Source organism: Melanostigma gelatinosum (assembly GCF_949748355.1).
Source record: "Melanostigma gelatinosum genome assembly, chromosome: 21".
Lineage (NCBI taxonomy): Eukaryota > Metazoa > Chordata > Actinopteri > Perciformes > Zoarcidae > Melanostigma > Melanostigma gelatinosum.
The window spans coordinates 3981432-4002095 of NC_136654.1; the positions used below are offsets into that span (position 1 = coordinate 3981432).

At 46.7% G+C, this 20664-nt stretch overlaps 1 protein-coding gene across 1 annotated transcript in view; it reads left to right on the forward strand.

Moving 5' to 3' along the window:
• Positions 1–20664, forward strand: part of cacna1g (calcium channel, voltage-dependent, T type, alpha 1G subunit) — a 178475-nt gene that overhangs the window by 79025 nt on the left and 78786 nt on the right. Inside the window, exons 5-10 of the mRNA XM_079293010.1 lie at positions 5141–5238; positions 14286–14442; positions 16147–16441; positions 16910–17002; positions 17137–18028; positions 18841–19229. Of these exons, the coding sequence (XP_079149136.1) occupies positions 5141–5238; positions 14286–14442; positions 16147–16441; positions 16910–17002; positions 17137–18028; positions 18841–19229 (1924 nt within the window). The remainder of the gene's footprint in view (positions 1–5140; positions 5239–14285; positions 14443–16146; positions 16442–16909; positions 17003–17136; positions 18029–18840; positions 19230–20664) is intronic.

Genomic DNA, 20664 nt, shown 5'->3' on the forward strand with positions numbered 1-20664 from the left:
TCTCCGTGCGCAGAAAGTGAATGCTCGCAGAGTGCAAGCATTTCATCCAGAGGATGGACTCAGCTCTGGTCTTTGTGCATCTTCTTTACAAGAATGCAGGACTGCATATGAATGAAGTTATCATGAAATTGCTTCCAACAACCTTCAACCAAGAGAGGACAGGGTGTAACAAAAACACACAAATAAAAAGATCACTCAGCACAGTAACCGCTTGTAAAGCTCCGTCGCAATTCAACATACAAACAAAGACGCAGTAACATTTTGCAAGCAATTTTTTCTTGATTACAAAATAATGGAGTGTAGGACAACAGGTCAATATGTAGGAGAGCAGCTCTGTAGCTAAGACCTCTGACTTCTCAAGAAGAAGGAAAATCCCCCATCGCCTTGTGCGACTGTTGCAAGAGATATTCAGCGATCACCCGTGACGTGTGAAGAATAAGTTGGTTCACATTTGGGTTAGATAAGCAGCAGAGTGGGTTGATGGCAGAACGTGTTGCTGATGAAAGGCTCTCAATCTGATTCAGCATGAAAACACTCCATCTGTCTGTTCTCTGTGGTGTTTTTCCTCCCTCCACTTCTCCATAATCGTACGACATGCACTCGCTTTAATAACATCAGACTCTCATCATGAGACGGCCGCCTGAATTGAGCGTGTTGTTTAAATGTGTGTCGTTACATAAGATTTGATGCGCGTTGCTCCTACGGTGCGCATACTGCAGCAATATACTGTGTGTACATATAGACATACACCACAGACACAACAACAACAACAACACCTTTTAAACACACACATCCATCACTCACAATTCATTTGAGGAACATCTCGTGTGGCAGCTTTGCCTGTCACTGATGTAGAGGCGAATAGAAAAGCAAACAACATGCGACTGAAGGAATATCAGTGGAGAGGACATGATGACTGGCTAGATTCATGACAAGACAGATTATGATGGTGCAACGTGCAGCCATTGTGGTAAAGCAGTATAATCCAATAAAGCCATTATCTAATGTAACAACAGTGGGGTTAAAGCAGCCATTGGGTTGTGAATGCATTTCTCAATATTTATGATTATTACTCAATATTTCATGGATAAATAATGGGCCGTGCTGTGATGTTTATTAATATTAATACTACAACTTTTTTTTTTATTTGCTTAAAGGGTACTCAAAGGCCTTTTACTTGGTAATAAAAACAGTAAAGGCGATAACAGTATAAAAACAAAACAACTACAATGAAAGAGGGAGAAAGGGGGGGATGGGATGGGGGGGGGGGTAAATGGATCACATATTAAACAGGAAGTTCGTGAGGGACTGGGCTTGTGAGATCTCTGGTACTGGTGTGGGTGAGCAGATGGGCAGCTGAGTTGTGGATGTTTTCTGAGAGTGTTGGTGTCGTGGAGAAAGCTGTTGCCGTATCAGGAGGTAATGAAGGAGCGGGTGCTAACACTGTTAGCGAGGCGTTGGGAGCAGAGGTTTTTAATCAACGCTTATGGTTATGGATGTGTGTGGAAGCGTCAGAATTAATTTGGTGTCAATATTGACTCTCCTTTTAGCTCTGTTTTGGTCTCCGCCAACTCCTAAAGGAAGTTCTTCAGCTCTTTAGCTCCGCTATGTTCACCAGCTAGTTGCTAACTTTGCTGTTAAGCAATGGGCAGGTAGCACAGAAGAAACAAAACAATCCCCTAAAAGAAACTACAGCGGCAAAATCTGTTGTTTAATCATCATGACCCCATTCATATTAAATCCATTTATCAATGTTGGGTGGAAAAATGCAGCTTTAGGGACAGAACAAAAGGATATTTTTTGAGCTCTCAAATTGTGTCTTTTTCCACCGTTCATGAAGCTACGCTAGCAATGAACACAATGCTCACAGCTACACACATCTTGGAACTACCTCTGTATTTCAAACGTGCATCAATCCGCCGACTCTGTGCAACCAGACAAACAATACAAACAGCCATGAAATGATCGGCCCTCTACGTGCAATGATCAACGGGCCGCGACTTCACTGAAAGCCTTGCAGAACACCCGCAGCCATTTGTCTTGCATGCGCACCGAAAGATGTCCCAGCTCGCCTCATAACTTATTCAAACGTGTTTCCAACATTATGCACCACGTAAATCCCTCCCCGATAAAAACAAGCTCCCTGCAGCCTCCAATCCAGCATGAACACGGAGGAGGCTCCGTCAAAATGTGTCAATTCCAGTTGTCTTTTCTCAGTCTCTCCGTCGTGATTTACATGGGACAAACAAACAATGACAGTATAACAGCGCAGCAGCTGCAAGAAGACAGATGGACGGACTGACTGAGACGGACAGATAGAGACAGAGAAGGGGACCGATAGGTGGACAGGACGGGTTCAACATTGAACAGTGGATTACATTCCTGAGCTGCCTTGCGTACTCTTCCTATTGTAGCTCTCTCTGGGTGGCATTATGTCCAGTCAGTGTGTATGTGTGTTCCAAGCTGCCACTTTCTTTGGCCTTTAGCTGGAAAAGTGTATCCGTGGACCATCCTTCACGGCTGCTTTGGCACAAACACACACATTCACCCTCTGCGATAAGAGTGGACGAGCTGAGAAGCTCCACGGCCAAAGGACTGTGTGTGTTTGTTTGGATGCTTGAGTATGAGTCTCATTACATTCTTCCGCGAGTTTGTCCACCCGTATCAAGATGTATCATATCAGAGTGTGCATGACAAGATGTGAAACTGTTGTTTGTCCTGGACTCCGTCCCCCTGGTGCGGATCTGCTTCGTGTGCTTTTAGTTTGGGAATTCTCCTCACGCAAACTCCCTCCGAGGTCGGGCGTCCCCTCCTGCTTCTCGTTTCTCGGTTCCCCCCCTCCGGTTGCCCTTCTCCTGTATCGGCATCATCGGCACTGGCACGGACTCTGACGAAAACAGTGCACGACTTCCTGTCGTTTGTTTGATTCACTCCATTTCTCCTCGGCTGTTTCTCCATTTCCAGATGAGGGGAGATGGGTCGGTTTTCACTGAGCACACCGAACTTCATCTGGCTCTCATCAGGGGCAGCAAGTGTTTTTGTATGGACTATTTTTTCAACAGACATCATTCGTCATCCGCTTTTAAGTTTGCTTATGCAACTCTGTCTGACGAAAAATGACCCCAATATTTGTTTAATATCGCTCTGGGGATTTATTGCATGTCTGTGGCACCCAAACCGGTTTCACCGGTTTCCTGATAATGTTACAATAATTACAATACTATTCAGCACTCGAATCATGGAGGATGTATTGCATATTCTCCAGCTCATATAGCCTGATAATCAAGACTGAATTGCTGTCACTTTATTATTCAGACTGACAGGATCAGGGTCATATAAGCCATTTTCTAATAATTATGTAATAAACACAAGGCTACAGCAAGGTTACCCTTTCTTATCATGAAGCCGAAAGCCGTCCACGAGTCTGTAGGAATAGACACTTATGATCTATATCAGAGTAAAGTCAAGAAATGCTCTCAACTCAGAAGATGGAACCAGAGACTTGTTTGACTCTTTCACTTAAAATATACCCTTAACGATGGAGTGATTAGCAAAACAGTTGCTTGTTAATTTCCTGTTTAATCACTTATTAATTAACCAGCTTTCAAATCAATGGACATCATCGTGGATTATGTTTTTGCACCAACACGAGACAGAATTAATGGTCAAACTCGATCCAGTTAGGTTCTGTTCTGTACTCCTGTTCTATTTCCCTGTCTCCGAGGCCAAACCGAGAGCTGCTTTCTGCACATTACTCTTTCATAAAAGTGCCAGTTCATTCCTTTTCACCCGAATGTCTGAGTCGGCCCTTTGCAGAACATTACACAGCCGCTAATGCGGTGTGCCTGTTTTCCCGAGGAACTACAAGATGCTGTTCGCCCTGCGTCCCTCCGCTCTGTTAACGGCAGCTCTGTTAACCGTCGACCCATTTACCTTCTCTCTGTAAACCGCAGGCCATCTGTCAGCTCTGGGTATGTGTGTGTGAGTGTGTGTGTGTGTATATATATATATATACAGTATGTGTGCATGTGTGTGAGATGTCTACTGTATAAAGGCTCATACTGGGACGCCTCGAACGCGTCACTTGCACTTAAGGTGACCTGCATGCTCGCACGCAGACACACGCATGCACATAACTCACCTGCATGCGCTGCCCGACATGTGTTGCGCATTTGTCAGACAGACAGACAGACAGACAGACGGACGGACTTGGAGTTGGTGCAAGGAGGGAATTCCTTCATCCGCACGCCCCTGCAAGCTGCACATGTGCTCGGCATCTGCTCCACACACACACACACACACACACACACACACACACACACACACACACACACACACACACACACACACACACACACACACACATACATAAGGAGAGAGTGTGAGTGGGAGACTAGATGACGACAAACACCGATCAAGAAACAAGGTTTTCTCAAGCATTCCGCAGTCGTTCTCCCCTCTAAGCGCTGTCCTCCTGACCTCCCATGGCAGCCTGGAGGAGCCTCTAAAGAGCTGCTGGAGAGGCTGGTAAGAGTGTGTTTGTGCGCGTCGTCTCGAGGTTATGCCTCGCACTGACCTGATGCTGCTCTTTTATGTGCCGGTGGATGCCACACTCTCCTCTCAATATCTCAATAACGAGCGATTCACCCGCTTCCCCGGCGCCTGTGAGCGGAATGCACGTATGCCGCCGCTCGCTCCTTTGAAAGGTCGACTGTGCGAGGTCGCACGAAAACCTCCACACGCAAGCACAAACACACACACACACACACATGCTGCAGTGTGCGTGACGTGTTTTTCTGCCCCGTTTGCCGCAGTTGGAATGAAAGCGCGTTGTTTGCCAGAACACATGTTCTGCAGTCATCTCTGAAGGCAATACTGTAAAAACAGGATTCAGAACATTAGAGGATTAATTACCAGTTGCACAGTGAAAGGGGGGGGGGATGTAATACATGGAATACATAATTGCCTTCATGATATTGCACTTATTTTTCTCTGTCTTTTTATTCCCAGATGATGAAGCAGGGCTGTGCAGTGTGAGCCGTGATAGCAATTAAAGCATGTGGTTTGTTGTTGCCGTACTTACACATCCCTCCCTCCCTCTCCCCCTCTCTCTCTCTCTCTCTCCCTCCACATGTTGCAGGATACTGGAGTACTCGCTCAACCTGCAGAACGTCAGTTTTTCAGCGGTGAGGACGGTTCGCGTGCTGAGACCCCTGAGAGCCATCAACCGAGTGCCAAGTGAGTGCAGAAGCTAAACTCAAGCCGGGATGCCAAAGATACGCCAGCTCTGAGGCTGACCGCTGCTTTAAGCCACTGCGAGTCCGTGCAAGTTTGGGGCGATAACACAGATGAAGTGTGTGAGGCTCAGACGATCAATCTCTCGCTCGTCACAACAAAGTCAAATGTTTGACGTATGGACTCGGATCAAGTCTTGCTGTGCTCTCATGGGAGCGACTTAATAAGGCCTTGATGTTTCAAGACTGCTTTGTCTTCATCATCAAAACAGACAAGGGCGAGTATAGTCAGCCAACATTTGTGTTATTTTGGATAGTGGATCAAAGACTAGGAATTACCAGCGGCAATATATGTGTGCCACACACTTCTTTACACAGCAGGACACTTATTACATTGTATATAATCTCTCTTTTCTGGTATTTAAGCATTGGTGGTGTGATGGAGCTTAACCGCCTCGTTGTTAGTTGATAGTTCTGTGCGCTAAATACGAAGCCGGAGCCAGGCTCCACTCAGTTTATCCATCCGCCAAAACTTTAAGGGAAGCTGAGGAGTCCATGCTCAGCCGTGTTTGACATTTCAGTTTCTGCGTGTGCATTCCTCAAATCCAATTTTTCCCCGTGCACCTTTAAGACACTGCTTGTAAAAAGTCTCCTCAGATGATCAGTGTCTGTACACTTTGTTCCCAGATTCAGAAGAAACTTTCCTCAGTTCATGAATCAAGCGGATCTTTTGATCTGGCCAAACCAACACGATGACAGGTGGCGATAAAAAGTGACACGTCTCTTTTTCTTTCGTGTGCACAAACTGACTTCTGCCAGATCTGAACTCAAGCGGCGTTAACGTCTAAACCAGACGTGGAACTTGCGTCATCTGACATTTAACAACATGACACGAATCATACATCTCTTCTCATAATTGACGTAGGCGCGGCAGCACGAGCCAGTAGCTGTATAAACTGACCTTATCTTAACATATTGGACTGCGGCTCCTCTGACGTGGCCAAAAGTGGCTGCGATCGTGCAGGTGGATTGGATTCCTGCACGGCGGTGGGATGTAGGTCAGACACGAGCCCGTCTGTGTTTTGGCTTTCACCGGCCAGTCGGCGTTCGGACAGGTTTATATGCAATCTTCCAACTCACCGAAAAGACTGCAGTTCATAGCAACACTCACACACACACACACACACACACACACACACACACACACACACACACACTGACGCACAAATCACTGAGTTGCTTACTCAGTCTGTCGTCCTCCCCCCTCCCGTTCTCTCACACACACTTAATATCCTAACCCCCCCCCCCCCCCGCCCCCCAAAAAGGTTCCATATTCCACTCTGCTTTCCTTCCATCAGTCTCCATTAGAGTTTAATCAGCGCAGATTGAATTTCCAGTGCACACATTAAACATTTATTGTTTAAATAAATCATACGCATTTTCATACCCACCCAGCCGTCCACTCTGTGGAATCAGCCTCACCTTCATTCCAACCCAATGCTTTTTTTTTTTTTTAAACACACACCCTAATTGTGTCATTAGCTCCCTCAATTGCTCAGAGGAGATTGCAGGCGAACTGAGCAATGATCCGAGGATGTGTGTGTGTGTGTGTGTGTGTACGGTACATGCAGCTGTTCACCCCCGTGTAGGTCGCTTGAATGGGACATCAACCTCCCATCCCTCTACCGATGACACTCACAAACCTCTTCTGCAATCTCGCCCTCATGTCAATCAAAGTCGTCGTGGGGTGCATTAGGCCACACACACACACACACACACACACACACACAAACACACAGAGAGTCATGCACACAGACTCGCTCATTAGGCATCCAACCATTCGTCATCCTAATCAGAGGACTAATCGCAGCATTAATGTGTGGATGATTTGGTCCGGTTCTGGCCCTGCGGGGGAAATGTCATTGGGTAGAGTGGTGATGGTGGTGGTCTTCATCCCTTCAGCAGCCTAATCAAGTCCGGCCGAGGAGCTTGCAGCATTCGTCATGCCTCCGGGTGAGGGCTGTTTGTTGTGGAGCTCAGTCTATTACGAGGCACACTTTGCCGAATTTGAATACATGGTGGGTGCTGAAGTTCTTGGATGCGGTTACTTTATTTCCCCACATGTTAGACTGGATTCGTGACACTGGCTGAGGTGTTTTTTCCCTGTTCCATTATTAAGCAGTTGTCTGGTTGGCACTGTGGGAAACAAGGCGGAAAAAAATGGAACAGTTTTCCCTTTTAAATCATGCCAAGCGCGAGTGATTTGACCTGCCTAATTGGCGCGGCGACGTTACAAACGAGGCACGAAATAGGGGTGACATAGATATTGCAACGTAAAATGTGACAAAGCACCCGCGGATTCACAGCTCTACCGGTGCGGCAGCACGGATTCATACTTGTAACGTACACGCGCAGAGGAGTACATCCCGCCTGTGCTTGTAAATTCTCACAGAGTTCATCTCTGCTCTTAGGAGAGGTTCAGATCTTTCCAAATCTTTCTTAAAATTGTCATCTGCACATTGACGCACTTCTTGTGTGAGTGTCGCATCATTCCACTGGACAAGGAGTGGCGCTGAACAGGGATCACGTCACAGTCGGTGTGGACAGGAGGAATTAATAACTATACATTTACTGTACATTTACTGGGAGAATTGTGTAATCCTGTTGCAAATATAACAAGACTAAAAGCAAAACGGCAGGCTAACTTTTAGCATGGTAGCATGCTATTTAAGCATTAACCTCAAAGTATGGCATTGAAGTATGATCAGGTGATCAGCGAAATCATATCATAGGTTTTAGCGGCCACCATATGCTTTAGCATAAGAGCTAATGTGTTTCAAGTGATGAGCAAGTGTGCGAGGCTCAGGTGCAGAGCAGCTGGACGCTCCACTGGTTCACAGAGAGCCACTTGGCACACGAGCGGTAATTACCGCGAGGCAATGAGCGTCCAAATCCATGTAAATCTCTCTGTAAATGCAGCCTCTCTCTGTCTGTGTTGGAACTGAAGGCTGGAGCTCATCTTAAAACACGCACACACACACTTGTATTGACGAAGACATCGTTCCTGGACTGGGCTCTGGCATTGATTGATTTGGCGAACGCGGAACTCCTGCTGGTGGAAGTGACGGATACATTTCACAGGCTTCATCCACCGACTTGCCAACCGAGCCAAAAATCTCCGGCTGTGTCTCCACCGCATCACCTCCCACCGTCTGCCACCTGATTGTCTATTACCCTCACGTCCAGAACCGGCCCACAGGGACCTTGTACCGGGCCTGTCATTGCCTGCATCAAGGGAGATATGATAACTTGTGGCTTACCTCTGAATGGGTGTTAATATTCAAAGGGAGCGGCTGACCACTCGAGTGTCCAGAATACAGTGTTTTCTCCTGAGTAACAGAGGAGGATCCCCCTCTCTGTAAGAAAGGAATAATGTGCTCATGGCATGGAAACAGATGTGGTGCAATAGCGAGGTTGTAGTGGAATAAGTATATGTATTCCATGAAATCAGCAAAGACTGAAGACAAATTCTAATTCTAGAGTTGCTGGAATATTGATGAACCCAAATTGCTTCTTTTTTTCTTCTCTTTCAAAGCAAAGTGCTTCTAGTGAGTATTAAATTCAACATTTAGAATCTATTGTCAGCAAATGCCACTTTGCTAACCTTGATTCCGCTGCTGCAATATGCAAATAGAAGAGGGGAGCTGCTTTATGGTGATGGGTTTTAGTTTCAGGCCTCAAGGCAGTTAATCGGAGAATACTGATTTAAGAATGCTGAAATGCAATTTTTCTGTTTTCTGTTCATAGGAGTAAAGGTGTCATTGTTATCCGCAGACAAAGAAAATAACTATTTTTAATCCTCAGGCTAAAGTGACACATTTATTTCACTGTCCAGCAGACACCTTTCTTTCTTTTTTCCAAGTCAAACATGATTTGGGAATAGGATGACTGTGGTTCACATTTCAAAGCGTCTGGTTTGGTGGCCATGCCAGCCAGCTTATTATTTTCCTGCTGGCTTTGGTTCATGTATTTGCCCCTCCATTGTTATCAACAATTCCTCAATGCCAAGACCAGCTGGAGTTAAACAGGAACCAACATTTTTACACATACTGTTACGTTTAGGTGAGAGTTCCAGGAGAACAATCCCCGATGATGTCATCAAACATCAGATAGCTCGTCTTTGTTTCGGAGACTTCACAACAGAAAGCTTGCCCCATCAACACAGCAGTTACAAAAACGCACAGGCAGCGCTCACACTCACATCGTCCGAACACTTTCCTCACACGGACCTCCGACGCACGCACACGTGTGCCGTTGTTTTCACGCATCAGCAGCACAAAGTGTTTCATTCTGTTCTGCACGCTTCGTCAGACCAGCACCTGGTTCTTGCACTTCCACCCAGATGAGCCCTAAAGTCAACAATAATACAACATCATCGACCTCGCAGCTCCTTGCATGCTCTTGCCCTCCTCCTCCTCCTCCTCCTCCTCCTCCTCCTCCTTCATATTGTTTGCCGAGCCTCATTGCTGCAATTAAAGAGCTGGCAAGAGCGTCCTAGCTTCTGTCCTTTGCGAAGGTCTCGAAGGTACTCCTTGACTTCTGCTCTTGTATTGCGATGTGAGGCCGAGAGGGAGAGACTCCACTGGAGTCAGGGGGACGGGTTGATTGTGAGTGGAGCTGAGGAAATAAGAGACTGATAAGGTTAGAAGGAGTTCAGAGGAAGAAGCGGTCCGCCAGGAGCGAAGAATGTCGCAGTGTAATCCTTGCTCTTCTCTGTTAACCCGTTCGGTGCCGGAGACAAAATATCTTGTTAGCCGGATAGTCCTCGGCATGAAAGTGATTTTCTGTTGCTTAAAAAGAGAAAATATTTCTGTTTTACTTTTATTTTCAGTCCAAATTCATTTTCAGCTCAGGGTTTTGCTTCAGAAATCCAAGCTATTTGATCACTTGGAGTGGCTGTGCTACGGTATTCCCAGATAGCCTGTCAGGTGCGCAACCATCTCCCAAACACAGCTGTGATTCGTCAAAGAGCTGTTGTGTAAGTGCCGCTTTTGAGTGTCTTGATCATTCTTTTGAGTGAATGATTTAGTCCAAGCGGGATGTTGCGGAAACAAAAATGAGGGATCCTTTTAGGAATGCATACACAGACCAAATTCTTCATATGTCCGCACAAACAAGAAGGTCGGTATTTATCCAACATGCACGTTTTTACACAATGAACAAAGGGCTTTCACCCGGGAGGCTGCTGCCCTGGTCCTGTGTGAAAACAAGTTCTTGCCTAAACTCCACAAAGGGCTTGTGCAGACGCACTGGTCCTTGACATTGAGCGACATTCTTCGGAAAATGCATGACAAATACCGAAATGACTTTCCCTAAAGATATAATATGAACAGTTGAATGAGGATATGTTGAAAGGCTAAAGCCACTTGGAGTTGGACAAAGATGAAAACCATCACAGACGATAGGGTTCAGGTACTGTAGCGTTTCTGTAATGTATGAAACGGGTTTGCCCTGAAGGATACCATTCTATCTCTAAGGGTTTGTTGGTGTTGCACACATGGTCAGGTGTGGTGAGACAGGTGAGAGACATTGTTAGGTCCAATTCCATTTGTAGAAATGAGCTAAAACAGAGGACCCATGATCACTGAGATCAGAAACTGTGATTTTGTACTAGTTGGTGTGCACAAAAACAAGTTAACTCACGAGGCAACTGACTCAGAAAGCCCATCAGTTCACGGGGCACAGATTACAAAGCTGGCTGGGCCGGAGCTGGACCTGGACAGGTGAGCAGAGGAAGCAGACCTAATCTGCCTGCAGAACAGATGGCTCCCCCGATCACACGCTTGGAATGAGCACGCCATTCAGGTCGGGAGGGGATTGATTCGCTTATCTGGGAGAGAAACAGAGGTGCTCGCTCTGATATTCATGTTCGCCTGCGTCGCTGGATGACTAGTCGTCCTCGTATGTGGCTCCCGTCCAGTTGGTGTGTTGTTTGAGGCCTTGGTTTATGTCACCAGTCTTGGAAAAACTAACTTTTGCCACAAATACTTTACGCCCTTATACCTTTTGGTTCCCTAACTGCCATCGCTCTCATTACTGAGAGCTTGTTCTGTGCATGTAAAAGCCATCATGTAAAATCTAAATGAAAGAGGAGGTTGCTTTTCTTGTGGTCACTAGAACATTTGCTGTTGAAGGATCTAAAATCAGGCCTTGAAGATACATGCGGTGTGTTTTGCTAAGAAATACTGACCATAAACATAACTTAATTTGCAAGTAAAATCCACATTTTGTTTTCAATCTCTGAGTTTTCTGCAGCGTGACTTCATTCTCACTAAACTGTTCTATTAAGACCCCCTCTTTTTGCACAACATGCAGTGTGTTTTTTGCAGAAGTGCTTATTGGCAGTTTGTTACGTAACTTCTGTAGCATAACATAACATACTAACTCGGGACACAACAGTCATCCACCCCATCCTCCTCCGGACGGAATGTCACTACGCCGCGCGACTCCCGGCTTCTTCTTGAAACAAAGAACCGTTTTTCCGTTTGCTGAACACATTAGCCGAGTTACACCGCCAATGTTTCTACAGTAGCCCAGAACAGACAAACCAAACGGGGAAGCCTTTCGCATTTTTACATCACCTCACTGCTCCTTTAAGTTTTATACATTGTCCCATTTTTTAAGACAAACCCCGTAAAGCATATTAGTTTTTTATATGTTGGGAAATTGATATTTTTGGCATCAGAGATTCAGAGGATTGTCGAAACCCCTTTGTGCGACAAACGAGAGAATATGCAGGGAAAGAGCAGTGCAGCTGTCAGATGTGGGTTGCGGTTCAATTATTAAACCCTCGTTTTTACGCGGGATGTGTCTCCGCTCTGGCTCGTGGCGCATGGAGCCAGTTAGCAGCCTCGGCCCGCTGTGGACACGAATCCCAGCTGCTGCCGCTTGCTAAGCAGCATCCGAACTACTCAGCACATTACACTATGAGGGCAAGCACTCGAAGGAGCTGCTGCTTAATGCCTGCTCTGTGTGTGTGTGTGTGTGTGTGCGTGTGTGCTTGCGCTGCTCGTTAACGCTCTAGAGAGAGAGATAGAGGGGAAGCTGCTCTTGTGGGAAGCGAGTCCGCTAACCTTCCGCGAGTCCGCTAACCTTCTTTCACAGTGGCGTGACGAGATGTATTTTCTTCATGACTCTCATCTCACACTGATTGTATACGCCGTTTGCTATGCTGGTAATTGAGTATCCGGTGCATAATGTGGCCATTATAGAATTGAAATAACTGGAAAACAGTGCTGGGTGTCTTTCAAGAGTTTCTGCGTCCCCACTGCTGCCACCTTCTCGTATCCAGATCTTTCCCTTCCGACAGAGCGGTGCTGTGAAAGACGACGATCCAAACACGTGGCCGTGTCCCGCAGCCGCTCCTCGCTGTCGCTCATTCTACGGTCCTTCAGGAGTAGCACCGTTTGCTCCTCTCCTCCCTGCGTCTCCCGGCTGTTTCCTTCTCATTTGTTCTCTGCATCTCTGCGAAAAATCCTCCATACATCTGTCAACACCAAAGGTCTCTGTGTGTACCCATGTGGAATCACAATCGACAAATGGGAAAGGTTCCTCATGCAGTTTGGTGTGTCACTCCCAGATGGCACAGTTTAGAGAAAGAGAGGCGAAGGACAAAGACAGAGAGAGAACACAGTGGCAACAACACAAGTGGATAGATGGACCGAAGGATGGAAGAAAATCAGTACATGAAAATAAGAGCAAAATCTGAGCTGCAACCGCAGAGGGACACAGCCAGATTTAGCAGAGGGAGTGCGTGGGCGGCAGGAAGTGTGTGTGTATGTGTGTGTGTGTTGTCAGAAACGTGAGGGAACACTGTCCAGAGCTGACAGAATCAGGGATGTACTCTCTGAAAGGCAGAAAAAAAGCAGGTCTTTCAGTGTGCCGTTAATTCAGAGCAAACTGTAGGTGTACTGCTGACACATTCACAGACTGCTAACAAATCTCTGCACTTCCGTCTGACTCTGGACTCTTGTCGTGTCATCCGAATGTAGTTCAAAGCTTTATTCATCCAAACAAGGATGTCGGTGAGCAATGGCCTGCTTCATATCTACGCAGTTACACCTACAGCTGACACGATGTAATGAATGCTTCGAGTTACTAATGGAGCGTCTTTGTGTCTCAGTGCCTTGCTCATAAGCACTCCCATGCAGCATGCACCTCTAGCTGTCACCATAACATTACACTGGAAGGTGAATTGTCATGTGATGTAAAGAATGCCGAGAACTACAACTTTGTGGCATGGCATAGCACTATGAATCGGCATATGACACCTAAACAGTGGCTACTATCAGTGAGGATTGGTATACACCAGTGACATGTGGTATGTATGTATATATGACAGTGGAACATGACTGAAAAGCCTTTTTAAGTCTGTAGAATAGCAGTGACTCCGCACGCAGCATCAAGTTCAGTCCCACTCTTTTATCTTTGATCGTCATATCGAAACCTCCCGATGGCATGAAACCTCCTCCTGACAAATTGATTTGGTGAATCACGTGTGCTTGTGAGGAGCCGGGCCTCATATTGTTCACGAGTAACCCGCAGCACTGCTCTTCATCTGCCACAATGAACGAGACTGTTTTGGCAGTCCTTCATTAAGCTGTTTAACGAACATAAAACACAGGGAGGCGGAAATGAAATTCACTTGACTGTGATGTGTAATAGGGGACTATTTCTCCCATGTATCATTATTATTTGACTGGAAAAAAAGTGTTCTAGCATCCACTGGCTCGTGTATAATTTGATCAAATGAATAAAGGCTTGAACGGCTGTGAATTGAGAGGTACTTGGATCGGTGCTCACATCGACCGCTCTATTAAGTAAACTACCCAGTACTCATATCAGCTGCCACTTGATGTGAAAGCGTTCCTTTAAACTAAACAGCAACAAAACACCCGATCCGCACAAGTGCACGTCCACTGCGTGCGTCCTGGTGAACAACTTGTGTGCTGCTTGACCTGTCTGACCTCGCCCCCTGTCTCTCCTCCTCAGGTATGCGTATCCTGGTGACCCTGCTGCTGGACACCCTGCCCATGCTGGGCAACGTGCTGCTGCTCTGCTTCTTCGTCTTCTTCATCTTCGGCATTGTGGGCGTCCAGCTGTGGGCCGGCCTGCTCAGGAACCGCTGCTTCCTCGGCAACTTCTCCTTGTGAGTTACGCGCCGCGGCGCGCAGGGTTTTTTGCCCGTTTTTACGATTTCGGTGCTCGCAACTGCTACGCTCAGTTTAATCTCAATGGGACTCACCTGGTAAAATAAAGGTTAAATATAATGAACATTTAAAAAACAAAAACCTTCTTTGTAGAATTTTGAATGTACTTCCATTTTACATTTATTTATTCAGGGAGGCTTGAGCAACGCTGTGTTTTGCGTGGCTATTACATCAATAGGTTTAGCCATAACTTGGGTGTTTAGATTACATGATAACCATTAGAAATGATGACCACCTGCGAAAAGAAGACCACAGTTGTAATATACCCAAATTATCCTTTTAAATGGTCAAAGGAAGATATTGAAAATGTGCCGATATATTCAGTTATACATTTACACTTTAAAAACCCATATTTATCAAATTCTTATCGATTACAAAGATGCACAAGATTATTGGATATATTTATTTATTCATGATTGTCCTATTAGAGCTGAGCAACACAGATGAGATCGCAAACAGGTCTTCTGAAGGCCAAGGTAACACTGTCGACTAAACCTTGACCCGGCACACTAAACTGGGTCACGCGCAAAAGCCGACGAGGTTAGCGACCATACAGTCTCATCATAATGATGAATGGGAGAGCCACGAGCCCCGGAGTAATGAGAAAGATCCTGGTATGTGGAACATGGGCACCCATGACTTATTCATGTTCCCAGCGTCATCCTTCATTACTCTTTGTAGGATTTATGACTCCTCACAGCTGTAATTTAAGACCATGCATAATGGCTTTGGTGAGCTGGCAGAATGTTTTATTTTTTTTTGTCATCATCATCAATTTTTCTCGTCTGCATCAGACAGGTCTGTATTTCAGCATCGGATGGATGGCGTAATCGTCTGGCTCTATGTCCTAAGTCAAAAACACATCTTCGTTCACGCCTGCTTTCAATTTATCTTGTAATCATATCGCCGTGGTCCTGAAGTGGGGTCTGGTCTGGTCCCTCCAAGTGTTCGAGGGCTACTATGCAATGAATAAATGCCGCCGAGCAGCGGAATGTGTGTTCACAGACAGGCCAGATATCACACAATCAGCAGACACACACACACACACACACACACACACACACACACACACACACACACACACACAGTTATTCCAGACAGAGGAGGGCTCTGTAACAGATATGCCACCAGGATGTGGGGAAGCAGGCAGGCGAACAAACAGACGTTTTTGCTCGTCTCACACAATGCAAGTGGGGGGGGGGGGGGGGGGGGAGAGGTTCTCCCCAGCCATTCCCCCAGGTTTGTCAACATAATTACAGCTAGCTTCGTTGATTAGTTCCTCCTATCTGTTGGAAGGAACTGGAAATCAGTAAAAAAAAATCAGCTGCTGGAGGATTTACATGGGATTAAAACCTGTAGACTTTAGGGCTTCAGAGTTGATCCACTTTAAATTCCACCCAGTGAATGCCAAGAATCCAAAGACAGAATCGCCGCTTCATTCTTCAACTGCCTTCGACTTGGCAGCAAAAGCGGGTTACGGTTGAACAAAGATGGTTCCCCGAGGACAGACGTGTCATTTTCCTTTTGTAAATGTTCTGGGGAGAAACCCAGGTGAAGAACAAATGCACCTCTCTCCACATTCTACTCATGAGAGCCGGCGTAGGCTAACTCCTGCAATGTACTCTCTGTTTCTTTCCCCGAAGCCCTCTCTCTGTGGGGCTGGAGAAGTACTACCACACCAAAAACGACGACGAGAACCCCTTCATCTGCTCCGAGCCCGGAGACAACGGCATGAGGGACTGCAGCTCGGTGCCCAAGGTGTACGAGGAGGGAGGCCTGCAGTGCACCCTGGGCTCTGAGTTTTACAACAGCACCGACAACACCACCTGCATCAACTGGAACCAGTACTACAACAACTGCACTGCCGGGCTGGTCAACCCCTTCAAGGGAGCCATCAACTTCGACAACATCTGCTACGCGTGGATTGCCATCTTTCAGGTAAAACACACACAAACGGAGAAGGATTCAGTTTGCCATGAGGCACATACAGTAAGTAGCATCTGGTTGACTTCCAAGCCTGTTAAACAAGATGGAGACAAAGAGGTATGAGGGTAATTGTGGCTGGTGTATCAGAGAAGTAGGGCTGGCAGGATTAGCAGGTCACCGCAGACACACCACTTTTCTCCCACACCATTTGCTTGCTACCGTCACATCATCTGTAAAGCCTTCTGTTGGAGAGTCCATTCATTCCTGTCTAGCTGAGGGGGGTAATTTTGGATGACGAGAGCCAGATTGGAGATCAGTTCCCCCACAAGTCTGGCTGGAACACTCCGGACTGTAAAATATGATCTCTTTTTGTTCCTATTTTTATTCCCTTCTCCTTATTTGGGTTGTCTGATCCCTGTTTTCTTTTTTTCTTCTTCTTGTCCCTCTATATTCCTGTCCTCTGCCCGTGTTCCTCTTCAGGTGATCACTCTGGAGGGCTGGGTGGACATCATGTACTTTGTGATGGATGCTCACTCCTTCTACAACTTCATCTACTTCATCCTACTCATCATCGTAAGTGCCACTTCACGGGGCCAGCAGCTGTGTGTGCTGTGTGTGAGTGTGTGTCTGCTGATGATTGAACAAGTGGGTCAGTCGCGTGCGAGCGTGTGAATAACAATGTCGCTCCCACCCCTCCTTGTCCTCAGATTGGCTCATTCTTCATGATCAACCTGTGCCTGGTGGTCATCGCCACGCAGTTCTCGGAGACCAAGCAGAGGGAGAGTCAGCTGATGAAGGAGCAACGGGTGCGCTTCCTGTCCAACGCCAGCACCCTGGCCTCCCTCTCCGAGCCGGGCTCCTGCTACGACGAGCTGCTCAAGTACCTGGTTCACGTCGTCAACAAGGGGGCCAGACAAGCGGCCCGTATCTGCAGGATGTTGGCTCGCCGCGCCGGGCTCAATATCGCCGCCTCGCCCCTGGTCACGGAGCCCCAGCGGAGCCAGAGAAGGAGGAGGAAGTCCTCCAGACAGGGATCTGTGTTGGTTCATCATATGGCGCACCACCACCACCACCACCACCTGGGTAATGGCAGCGTAAGGGGTGGAGGGGGCGTACGGTGTCTGGAGGGTCGGGATTTTGAGGCTGGTGCACATAACAACAACGGAGGGGCCCTCGTGGCAACCACCAGCGCTGGGCAACTTGCAATAGCCGTGCCGCCTTCGATGACGGCAGCCACCTCTGACTCAAACCTGGCCAATATGTCCAAACTTTCTGAGGGAGCTGCCAATTCATCTTCAGTTCGCAGTGTATTCCACACAGAAGCGCCCCGCTGCAGCCCCTCGCCCGCGAACCTGGGGCCGACACCAGGCCCCTCCTCCCTCGCCCCAGCTCCCATGTCTCGGTCAATGAAGAGGAACTCTGTACCTTTTGCGGCTCCAGGGCCCAAGAACTACCCCACTCTGCAGGCTCGAGCCCTGGCGGAGTCCAGACGAGGGAGTGCTGCCGCCAGCACTCTGACCAACAGCTTCAACCTAAACATCCCACCCATGTCCCTGGAGAGACGGCCATCGAGCCTGGTGGACACGCGCTCTCCAGAAGGTAAACTCACAGATACATTGCATTGAAAATCATCATCGTGAATACAATCTTGGAAAGTGTATGATTAGCTGCATTCCTTTGTGTTTTGCTTAGCTGAGTGTTTGCTCAGTATTCCCATTAAGAAAAAACAACTTAGAAGGCAAAATCACCTTGAAAATTCAGTCAGAATCTGTGCTTAATTTCCACATCACTGTTGAACCAAATCAAGGGACACACCACTGGAAGTGTTCTTTTTTCTTTCATCAACCATTTGGAGTCTTGGTATTGGTTTGTTGTGATTGAGCCTCAAACTTTAACGCTGTCCAGAGTTGAGTTTTGCTTTTTGGTGAGCGACAGAAAGAGTACTAATTAGAGTCAATAAATGTTAATCCCTCATGTCAAAGCTCGCAGCCAGCTCCTGTCTGGCCCCGGCCAAGTTCTAAAAAAGGCAGTGGGCTCAGCGAAAGAAAGTCAGGCCAGGTCTGTTCAGGTTGTACAGACAGTTGAAAAGATGGCAACCAGCCAAACTGGCCGCAGCACAGCCCGTAGAGACAAGGCATTACTCATAGTACACCATCGCCACATGACTATCACGATCATCACCATCAAACACATCACTATCAAACACATCACTATCAAACACATCACTATCAAACACACTCCCTCTGACACGCACGCAACTCCAAAAAGGTTGACAGATTTATTTCATCGGACTTGACAATTTGTTGAAAGGAATTTTATTGTATGTTATTTGTCAGTCACTCTGATTTCACTGCAGCCCTCCCCTCTTTGTCTCAGTTTCTCCATCTGACCTTTTTCTCACTCGGCTGCAGCCCAGCTCTCCTGCCAGCTGTCGGCTCGTGACCTCAGCACCACCAGCAGTGCCATGGACACGGCCGCCATGACATTGGACCCCGAGAGTTGCCCCTACTGCGCCAAGGCCCTGGCCAACGAGTCAGAGGGCAACGACACCCCCGGGGACTCCGACAGCGATGGCATATACGAGTTCACCCAGGACCTCCACCACAAGGACAGGAGGGACAGCCGGCAGCCCAAGAAGCAGCGCTGCAGTCTGGGCAAAGCGGTGGGGAAGGTGGTGCACTTCTGGAGGCTCGTGTGCGACACGTTCCGGAAGATCGTGGACAGCAAGTACTTCGGACGAGGGATTATGATCGCCATTCTGATCAATACTCTGAGCATGGGGATCGAGTTCCATGAGCAGGTCGGTGCACGCGTGTTTCTGATTGTCACGTTAAAACATAAAAAAAACTATAATAAAATAAAAACCAGTGAATGAACAGAAACACAAAAGAAATAACTGACAGTGACTTAGGTCAGAAAGGCTTTCCTGAATAAAAAGTTTTTTTATGAATTTTTATGATGAATAAGGGCATAAGGCATATATCTGGTTTAATAAATATAGAGAGGAGGAGCAGAGATGCATTTACATTAACTGTGTAGTCTGCAAAATTGTAACCAGTGCCTGTATCCATGCCAGCAGCAGTACGGCAACATCAGCAATGCCTTTTTATTTTACTGTCAGTCGCATTTTCTGAGTTGCTCCTCACTTTTCAATATTTCATCGTGAAAATAGACGCACGTAACCTCGTGCTACAGTCAAAGCTGTAAGTGCTCTGCAAATAATCCGTTACTGAGCACGCCAGGTCAAAACACTGTTCACCGTTCCTGTGCCCGGGGCACGTTTGATGTGTCAGAGATGCCATAATCGTTGCCATCATCCTGAATCCGTACACTGCTCTGATGGATGAAGATAAACACTTCTCCATATCACCTGCTCCGTCTGAAAGTTTGTGTTTGGGGAAAACTGCCCCTTTAAGAAATCGTGTTTCAGCTCTGTTGAGTGTGGCAGCGTTTCGATCAAGTTGACCCGTTTTCCCTGTGGATGACACACACACACACACACACACACACGCTGTATTTCTGGTATTATGGATCATTCAGCCGCAAATTAGGTTGTGGAGATCCGACTGGGCCTCAAAGAGGATTTGACAAGATGAAAGATCCACCCCGATGAGTAATTGATGGAGAGAGAAAAATGGAGAACACACACTGACAAACTTCCACCCATTTCTAAAGGCCAATCAATGTCTCGGCTGACATGGATTACACATAATGTGCTTATTAATCATGAATTGTGCCGAATATCGATGTGTGTATCTGACCGAGGAGGATATGGCGTCGATTTGTCAAGAAGGTCGGCTGCGTCTGTTGGAATGTGCTTGTGAACAGCATTCGTTCATTTGAGTCTATTTTCATTTAAGAGCATTAATTAAGCAGCTGAAGAGACTGGATTTATTTTAGATTTATGAAGACTTACACTTATACCAGGTGGACAGAAAACATGATCCCAAACGAATGCTAATGCTGTCTGCTGATGCGTTAAATGAACGTACCGATATCCTGTTCCAGTATTTCTCACTAAAATGCTGTGTGTGTCCCTGAGGCCTTTTAAACGTGTTGAATGTGTGCTATAATAATGGAAAAAAAAATATATATATATATTTTAGCCAATGGGAAAAGATAAAAGATGAATCAATAACGATAATAATAATACAAATGTAAAGGGCGGGTCCATTAATTGTTTAAATTTAGGTTATTGTATAATTCTGTAGCTCCCCAGTGGTGTTCCTTATACA